The 10,044-nt window shown below is 34.6% G+C and overlaps 2 protein-coding genes across 5 annotated transcripts in view; one reads left to right on the top strand and one right to left on the bottom strand.

Annotated features, from left to right (window-relative positions):
- LOC135211232 (ATP synthase-coupling factor 6, mitochondrial-like) overlaps window positions 1-4,802 on the top strand; it is a 98,765-nt gene extending 93,963 nt beyond the window's left edge. The window contains exons 3-4 of the mRNA XM_064244493.1: window positions 2,973-3,109; window positions 4,685-4,802. Of these exons, the coding sequence (XP_064100563.1) occupies window positions 2,973-3,109; window positions 4,685-4,707 (160 nt within the window). The 3' untranslated portion in view covers window positions 4,708-4,802. The remainder of the gene's footprint in view (window positions 1-2,972; window positions 3,110-4,684) is intronic.
- Window positions 4,803-4,952: 150 nt separating this feature from the next.
- LOC135211231 (pyridoxine-5'-phosphate oxidase-like) overlaps window positions 4,953-10,044 on the bottom strand; it is a 74,807-nt gene continuing 69,715 nt past the window's right edge. For 3 of the 4 annotated variants that reach the window (XM_064244490.1, XM_064244491.1, XM_064244492.1), the window contains one exon: window positions 4,953-8,069. In XM_064244490.1, the coding sequence (XP_064100560.1) occupies window positions 7,904-8,069 (166 nt within the window). In that variant the 3' untranslated portion in view covers window positions 4,953-7,903. The remainder of the gene's footprint in view (window positions 8,070-10,044) is intronic. The other variant, XR_010313645.1, reaches the window with a different exon arrangement.

Here is a 10,044-nt window from a genome sequence, read left to right as displayed (position 1 = left end):
TATTCAAAGAATCCCAGGCTCTTTCTCTCCCTCAATTAGATCTAGTTTCAATGAGATATCCTAGGCCCTGTTGTACAAGGTTCTTTTAATACTAGTGCTTAACCATTCATCAATGGTGATTTGGATTTCTTTGCTTGCCTTGATTCTTTGTAGAGGTGTTTTCTTGAGACTGGTAAGCTGCTTTGGACATTTAGTCCATGTCTGTTTAGATTTATTGAAGTTATATCTGTTGCTGAACTTTTGCTCAATAGTCTCTCCTCCTCTGTACCAACTTAAGAAGTTTGTATTGCCAGCTGGTATCAACGCATTGGAGGAGTCATTAGTATTTTTTCCTTGGAACAAGGCAAAATGAGACATTGCAGGTGAATGTTTGCATACATATATTAACTCGGTTTAGAAGAAGAGAGAACAGTTATGCTATTTTTTGTCAAAGGTTTTCCTTGCTCAGAAAATGGTAGCTGTTATTGTTTTCCTTTGGATTGCTGCTTCAATCCAACCTTCTGAGGCAATAGACTTGCAATTTAGAGGCTTCTCCATCAGAGAGATTAGTAGATGATCTCATTTCTTTTCGGAGGAAGCTTCCTTCAATGTAGTGGCTTTCATGTTGGGAAACATGGCCTCTGGAGAAATTTGTCAAACTTGGCAGGCTGCAGCTAATTAAAGTTCTGCCTGGAAGAGACTTTGGTTAGGAAGTTTGTTCCAGACTCTCATTTAGTCTGTTACATTAAGCCTTCGAGAGACGTTAGTGTGGACATAAGTCTATTGAAGACTTCTAGCAGGCATATCCCTAGGAGTAGTAAATACACACTGACAACAAATGCATCTGTGAGAAGTTGGGAGCATGTCTGGGAGAAGAGAAAAGTATTCCATTGTTCATACACGGAACAAACCTTTGGTCTTAACAATAGGATAATCTTCAGTGCCAAGCTGGAAACCAGTTAAAAACAATCAAAGATTGTAAAACAAGGAATCTGTGGCATCTGGCAACTCATGCGTAAATGGGGTGGATGTTGGTCACTGAACAGGCTTGCCAATAAGGAAGGACAAATGACCTAAAACAGCATGCATTGTTGATATAAATTCAGTGGCATCTCTGAACTTGTTCCATATGAATATGGGTTTATCTTCTGAATAATTACATATAATAACTTTTCCATACAACCAAGTGCCGGTGTGTCGATATGCTGGACAGATTTAGTCTTAATTTTCCTTGCATTATTAGTATTTCATGTATGTGTCTTTATACTTGACAATAATCTGCCCCTTTCCTAAAGATTGATTCAATATCCAGTAAGCTTCACTACTATTGGAAGTTATAGTTTTCACATTTCTTCTGGTGTTGTAAATGCTTGCCTTGCCCTTCATCTAAAAAAGGGGGGAGGTTTATGTAGAGTATCTTCATAAAGGCTCTAGTCCCTGACACTCTTGTAATACAAGGGAAGTGGCTAGACCCCACCATATTCCTACACAGGTCCTTGCAGAATTTTCAGGGGGAGTGACTTTCGTGTTTTTTTTTTTCCTATCAAATAGATGCTGTTGAAAACATAATGTGGTTGTGTGTATATTTCATTCCTTCCTATTGCTTTAATATTTTGCTTCAGACCACCTTCCTATTGCTTTAATATTCTGTTAAAAGGTTTAGAAATTGGCCTAATTTTTCATGCAAAATCTATTAGGGACTGATAGTGCCTAACTTGTAAATTTTGCTCTTTTCCTTACTATTGAAAACTTGCTGTAGTTCATTCCATATCGCACTCCCTCAGACCACCTTCCCATTCCTCTAATATTTCCTTGCAAAAACTTTTTTTGTTTTTTTGTTTTGTTTAGCTGATGATTTTAAGATTCAATCATTAGCTGTGTGAGACAGTGTCTTTTGTACACAAGTTCAAACAACAAGTACAAACAATTTTACATTAGTTCTGTTGATAGTTTATATCTAGTCATGTTTCCATTTATGATGGTGCTCCTCAGGGTTCTGTTGTCTAATACTTTTTTTTTTTACTTTCCTCCAATTTTTCATTGACACTTGCGGTCTACCTCCTCTGCTAGAGGTATTTCTTACTACTTGGCATATCTAGATACATTTTGTGTTGTCTCTGGTTCTCTAACCAGAGTTGCATAATTCTCCACACTTTTTCTCTTACTTTCTTTCACCCCTCATTTCAGGACAAATCCATAAGGCACTTCCTTTTAATGGTTTTCCTAAGATTTAATCCAGATCGTTTCCTACACTTACCCAGTACCCCAGCTGCCTCTGGTTATTTTTGATCAATCAGGTGCACCCCAGTACCCCAGCTGCCTTTGGTTATTTTTGATCAATCAAGTGCTGCTACTTGTTTTCAGCTCAATAGGATTTTGATATCAAAAGTAGTTGCTAACAATTTCTCTTCTTAAAATACAATATATTTTAATTCCATGATGAATATTTAGTTGAACTTGTGTACCTGACATTAGGCTTTCAGGTAACTTCATTATAGCATGATGAGTGAGAGGCTTCAGTGTCCCAAATTCATTTTTTTAATCAATTATCGGAGCCGATGCAGGTTATGGAATATTGCTGCCATATTGGGATGCTTCATCTCTTTTTATCTCTAACCTGGCTAGAATTGAATTCATGCCATTGTGTGTGACCCTGAATAATGCTTGTTTCCTTCTTGGGGTGATCATCATTTAACTTTGTGGTGAGATGTGCAAAACAGTAAATGTAACCTAACTTAACCAAGAATCAGAACCTAACATCTATGAAATGGCGAAAGAAAAGGTAAAGGCGTATCCTAATTTGTGAGAATTTAGATTTTTTAATAAGGAACTAATAGACAGAAAGATGGACTGTAGTGTCTTTAAAATTATATTTGGTTGTTATTTATATTTGTAGTTTATTATAAAATGATTTGCATACTACAGTTGAGACTAGTTTAATCGAATTGTGAATTGCTCAAGGTATACTGAACACCTGCATTTCTCTATTTCAGGGCAGCTGGTGGAAAGTTGGTAGATTCCAACCCTCAGATTGAAAGGGAAATGCAGCAAGAATTAGACAAGGTTGCTCGCCAGTATGGAGGAGGACCTGGTGTTGATATGACAAAATTCCCTGCATTTGAATTTACAGGTATGTTTGTTTCTTTTTAATTGAAGTGACAATTATGTTTCTATTCAAAGGCTGTGGTATCCCTCAGTATTAGGAATTTTCTTTTTGATTGGGTTAAATAGTGAAGCAGTGGAACATTCAGTTTTTAGTTCTAAAACAAAATGAGGTGAACTGCAAACAAACTCAAATTAGTTGGGTATAAGCTTTCATTGAGAATTAAAGGTAAGTTGTCTTTTAATACCAAGCATCTACTGGCAATTCAAAATTTAGTATGGTTTTAAGAAGCCATTGAGTAGGAAAAATAGCCTACTGATTAACAGATTTAGAGGATAAGAGTATTTGAGATATATACTAAGCAGGATATCTCTATAATTTTGGCTACTTTGCCTAGGTTTTAGCCCTTAGTACCAGCTATTCAAGGTATGATGTATGAACACTTTGGTCTTTTGGTGGTAAATTGCGTGAAATATGGTGTAATTGATATAATGGAATATGATTTAAGGTGGTATGCAGTAAAGCATGTTGATAGATATGATCTAAAGGAAGAATGTAGTGCATATGGTCTGGGTATACAGTACTTACTTTATCCTGTAGAGCAGAAGAAAAAAAATGTAGTCTAGGGAACATTATGGGATGCCATTAACAAGTGTTGTGGTCAGAAGTGATAGTCTTAGGAGACCTAAATTGTTTTTAGGATGCAGTGGGAAGATACAGCTTAGGAGAAAGAAATCAGAATTGGGAAATAGATTAAGCATCCTTCCAGAGCCTTGGATTAAAGTATTTAACTCCAGTGAGCAAAAAGTCAGAAGAGGTTAAGTTAACATATACAGTAGAAAGGCTAAAACATTGATTTTCTGATTTTATTCTATTATATAGATGTTAGAGAAATTGATTGCACTTGTTATTCTAGGTGAGACATGTTTAATCTAAACATGGACTGCAGCAAACTGATTTGTGTGAAGGAAAAACAGTGACAAATTGTGGAAAATTAAAAAATCTATTATTGAGACTCAATCTTATATTAACAAAGAGTCCCATGGGAACTGCTGAAAGTAATGTGCAAAAGCAGCATAATGTTAAGTGAGGCTCACAGAGAAAATTGCTGTATGGTGTGAAATCAAGATCAGAGATGTAGAGATTAGAGAAAATTGTTGTTTGGTGTGAAATCATGAGCAGAGAGGATGTAGTGATTAGAGAAATTTATTGTATGATGTGAAATGGAGATCAGAGGGGATGTAGAGATTAGAGAAAATTGTTGTATGGGGTGAAATCAATTGTATGGTGTGAAATCATGATCAGAGGGGATGTAGAGATCAGAGAAAATTGTTGTATGGTGTGAAATCAAGATCAGAAGGGATGTACAGATTAGAGAAAATTGTTGTATGGTAGTGAAATTAAGATTTATTGTACAGAGGGAGGCGAAGATTCACGTAGAGAAATTGTTGAATTGTTTTATGTTCTGTAATGGAAAGCGAAGTTTGGGGGCAACTATCACTTGAATTATTCACAGCATTACTTTATACCAAGTTATTGCATTGCAGGCACTATAGTTTTTGTTTGGTAGACTGTAAAGTGAAGTATTTTTTCCTTTTTCAGATCCCAAGATTAACCCCCTGTAAGTTCTGCTTTTATCATCTGTTTGTATAAAGCTCCTTTATAATTTAATGTCAACACTGAGATGTAAAATGTTAATAAACAAATGTAGATTTTGAAATGCATTTTTCTTTCCTCATAGTTTTTACTACCACCTGAACTGTTTGCAAAACGTCAGTAAGTACATTATTGGGAAGCGTGTGAAATGCTAACTGTATGGAGATTTCAGTAGTTCAATTTTAAGTAAGAGGTGCACAGAAACAAGAACGCATAACTTGCTGAAGTTTTTAATGTAAAAACAGAATGAATATTGTGGTTGATGCTGCAGAGGTTTACGGTTTACAGTTTCAGAACTTTCCAAAGGGCATTAGATAATGCTGCACTACATTTCCTTGTTACTTGAAAATAACAAACAAGGCAGTAAAATGCTAAAAAGTGCCTGGAATTTTTAAAGTTTATGAATTTTTCACACCTGTTGAGAGTAGAATACTGAAAGCATTGTTCTAATGTATAATTATAAGACACTATTAATTTATTCTTGAAAATAACAAACAAGGCAGTAAAATGCTAAAAAGTACCGGGAATTTTTAGAGTTTGTTATGAATTTTTCACACATGTTGAGAGTAGAATACTGAAAGCATTGTTCTAATGTATAATTATAAGACTATTAATTTATTCTTACCCTGCTTAGCTACTTTTCTGCAGTTCAACTGGTATTGCCTTCTGAACTGATGCTCAAACATAACTTAGTAGGTTTAGTAATTAAGTATAAACATTATATGTATGAAGTTACTTAATTACATTAGGTATAGCTACAACAGTTAGACTAACTGTATTAAAACAAGTTTCTGTACAGCTAATGTATAATTCTATTCTATGACTATATTAATTTATTATTAACCATGTTTAGCTACTTTTCTGCAGTCTTCTCTTTTGGGTTTGCTCTCTTCATAGATGCTTAAATTATTATATTGAAAACTTTTCATATATACATTACTATTAATAGATGCCATACATATTTACTAAATTCTTATTATATTGAAAACTTTTAACATCTACATTGCTACTAACTGTATTAAAACAGTGTCGGTACATCTGTTAGTTCCTCGTTGGACAAATTATGTGCTCGCCTACCAATTCGGTAGTCGCAAGTTCAATGCCCCGCTCTGCCAATGTGGAATTAAAGGAATTTACTTTTATTGAATAGACATTCATTTCTTGATATAATGTGGTTCAGATCCCACACTAAACTATATGCTACATAAAAATATCTTAATCCTTCGGGCCAGCCCTAGGAGAGCTGTGAATCAGCTCGGTGGTCTGATAAGTAATTACCATAAAAATGTTCTGGTGAACTAAATCTCAAAAGCAGTTAAGTAAGGAAAAAATGTATAATTACAAAACACCATATGTTGCATAAACTGTTGGCAACCAGTGAATAGAAGACTGTCACTAGTACTTGCAGCATTTGTTATACAAAATGAGGCAAACTTTCTCTAGATATAACTTTTGCTGTCATATAATAACTACAGCTACTGAAAATAGACAAAGAAAACTGAATACTAACATTACTAATGCAAAACTTGGAAGAAAATGTTAAATGAAATGGCAATAAAAGAAAACGGAAAAATATTTAAAGACATCACTTTTTACATGACAGCCTGAGGAATTTCCTTTTAGTAGTGAGAACTGGTGAAAGTTAAGGTTGGACAACCTAAAAGAAAAAAAATGAGGGGGAACTACAGTTTCAATGGCTAAAGGGACCTTGGAACTGGAATGAATGTTTTTTAAAAAAAAATTGTCCACCACTTAGTATCATGGTGGCCTGGTATAAATACTGTACAAGTAATATTGAGCTTAAGTTTGTGCTAATCCATACCAAATCTGTAAATCCAGGAAACAGGAATAGAGTTCGACAAAAAATCTGTAGTTTAGTACCTGTCACAGATGTTCCCAATAGTAATAAACTTTTTGAATGACAGTAACAAGTTAATAACATACAATTCTCACAGATTAGTCTCTTTAACAAGCAATCAAGGATAGATATTGTGATGGGAATACCAATAATTGTTACTTAAGTGTGGACAAGTCATCTGGGTATTGAGAAGCCATAGGTCAAACTATAGGGTTGAAGCTTGACTTGGTGTGAATTAAATATTACAAAAATCTTGAACCTGTATGGATAATATTTTGGTTACTGTTAATACATAGTCAGATTTGTTGCAGAATGATGGTGTTGTAATCAAGAGGGCAAGTTATTCACCAGTTTTTTTATTTTTTGTATTAGAGTGTAACTTATGTTAAAATGTTTGTAAAATCATATCCCAGTATGCTGTTAAAGTCTGTGAACTACAGTGTGTGTGTGTGTCATAAAATCATATCCCAATGTGCTATTAAAGTCTTTGTGAACTCTAGTGTGTCATGAGTTGTATTTGGCAACTCAAGATTACACTTTATATGTTATTGCCAATTCATGTTATTCTTAGATCTTTTGAGAGAATAATCTTAGACAACCTTCTCGTGTTTTAACAGTCTTATTAATCAACCGTTGAAGTTTAAGTGATGACCTTCCATGCTGTTACACAAGCACCTTATTTCAAGCTATTATGGCACAAAATTTTCACTACTTTCACTTTAAGGTGCGTTCACACGGTCGAACAATGTCCGACGGACAAACATTGTTACCGTATCATAGGCGAAGCAGGATGACGTCATAAGCGTTGAAACGATGGAAGTAGATCTGGCAACAAACAGTGATACCAGATGAGGTTGTATACAACTGTTTTTACTCTGCTCACAAGGCAAAGACCGGCAGACAATTGTTAATTGGTAATAATGTTTGTCCGTCGTACATTGTTCGACCATGTGAACACACCTTTATTCTCCCTCTCTTCCATGTCTGTAAGTAAAATGCTGACAAGATTTGATGTCTGTGTATGGAAGAGAAGATTAAGTGCTCCTGTAATCTTAAACCCATTGATCCAGATTCCAAATCTGCAAACATTTACATTTTCCCTGACTGCTTTATAAGCTCTGCACATTGTACTTGACTTGATGTGCAAAATTTTTGTAGCTAATTTTGATTTACAGAACTGAATAAGTCAATCATCAAACCCTTCACATCAATAAAATATTTAGTATAAATAAAATAATGTACTTAACTTACTTTTACAAATTCCTCAATAATGTGTTAATATTCTATAATTATTTACAAAATCAACTTCAAGGAGCCAGGCGTTCATAAACCCATCCATCTTCTCCTTGTTTGGTTAACTGTTCATTTAGCACTTCATCAGGTAGGGGCTTCCTAAAACATATCCTATCATGGATGCGCGTGGTCTGTCCCTGCCAGAATTCAATTACCTCAGGGACTACACGAAAACCACCCCTAGAAAAAGAAAATTAGAGCAGATGTCATTTCAACAGTAGAGAAATCAGAAATAAATCTTAAGGGTAAACTTACAAGGCAGAAACCTCTATTTTATACAAAACATAGTACATTTACTTAGTCAAGTGTATTTTTACAGTTCTTATAAATCTTTTAACTATATACTTTAATTTCACACTAAACTTTCACCATTATACAGTATTTGCAAGAAATAAACTTTCACATTATGCAGTCCTTTTCAGGTACATACTAGCCTTATACAGATGGAGTCCAACTATAAACTGTTATGTAAGCCCTTTTTTAAAAGGGCTTGGTCAAGCTTTTAAATATTCACATAACACATTTTCATGTCTCATAAACATACATGTAAAATTTTCTCCTTATGAACCAATGAGGAACAAAAAAATTTAGCAGTTGAGGAAATGGGCCCTCTAACCTTATTACAGCATCCTTATACTATAATCTTAAAGGCATATATAATCAGAGCTAGTCTATAAAATATATTGATATGACCATACAATTACACTGCCTCCCTTGGACATACAGTATTTTGTACTGAACCTAATTGGGCAAGGACTTCAGGGGCACGCTGACACCATAAAGCTCCATTAAAATGTTAATCACTATAAAATATGTTTCACTCTACCTTATGAGTGAAGGGATTCGCTTAAAATTTTTTATCATTTATTACACAACTAATAACGAAAACGTACAAGCAAGGAAATTAAGATATTCGACCTCTACGTTCATAAATTTTGCAACTGAATAAAACATTTTGAAACTTGAAAACATGGAGAAAAAAAGAAAACATGGAGAGAAAGAAAGAGAAAAATAGGCACTAAAAAATCTTTTCCCCCACTTGTAATTACAGTGGCCTCCTGCCCATATCACATTTCATTTTGTTGCAGATTTTTGTGGAACAAATAATTCACTTGTTCACGGGGAAAATTTCACTAATTCGCCATTTTTTTCATTGTGCAATATTCACTAATTACTACTGTATTTTCATTTTATTTTCATGACAATGTATTTTTATGATACATGATTTACTAATTTTCAAATGTTAAAAATAATGTAAACACAGCAAAATATCAATAAAATGTTTAATAAGAATAAAATAAATCTAATACAAATCGTAAACTTGTTAAACTCATTCTGGGGCCCACCCCAGAATGACAGGTGGGCCCCAGAATGAGCTGAAGTTTATGGTGAACTTTAAATTATATTACTGTACTGTAAAGTGTTTTTGGATGGTAGAGCATAGTGTGCAGTATCTGAAATACTTCCTTATTACTTTAATTTTATTTTCCAATCTGCTTTTATTGAAATGCAAAACAGGTTTTGACACAGGAAAAACCTCTTTTTGGTAGTCGCTGTTGAGTCCTCAAAGGGTTACTCTCCATGGTGTGTACTAATGCCCCATGGTGACTAGAGTAATATCAAAGCAATATCTTTTATCCTGGTCTTGTGACCGAGTATTGTGTCATTAGGCATTTTATCTTGTCTTCAACAAAGCTGTACCCAAGACAAGGAGGCATTTTATCTTTTCTTCAACAAAGCTGTACCCAAGACAAGGAGGCATTTTATCTTTTGTCTTCAACAAAGCTGTACCCAAGACAAGGAGGCATTTTATCTTGTCTTCAGCAAAGCTGTACCCAGTTTCCTATGTCATACCTGTAGAAGAAGTGACTATTGTGCATACGTGTCTGCCAACTTGTTTCACGATCAAGTTGGTTAAAAGACCAAGAAACATTACTCTGTTGGTCAACACAGGATGAACCTTTACCCAAATCCCATGGCTTTTTGTCAGGGAAGTGGGAGGGTTTTGAGGACTCAACAGCAACAACCAAAAATAGGTTTCTCCTACTTCAAAAAATAATTCCTTGAAATTCAGCGGTCACTGAGCCCCTTCATAATAATTCCTCGAAATTCAGCGGTCAGCGAGCCCCATAAATCCTATTATAATTCAGAATTA

This window comes from Macrobrachium nipponense, chromosome 4, assembly GCF_015104395.2.
Source record: "Macrobrachium nipponense isolate FS-2020 chromosome 4, ASM1510439v2, whole genome shotgun sequence".
Classification (NCBI taxonomy): Eukaryota; Metazoa; Arthropoda; class Malacostraca; order Decapoda; family Palaemonidae; genus Macrobrachium; species Macrobrachium nipponense.
This window is presented reverse-complemented; position numbering and strand designations above follow the sequence as displayed.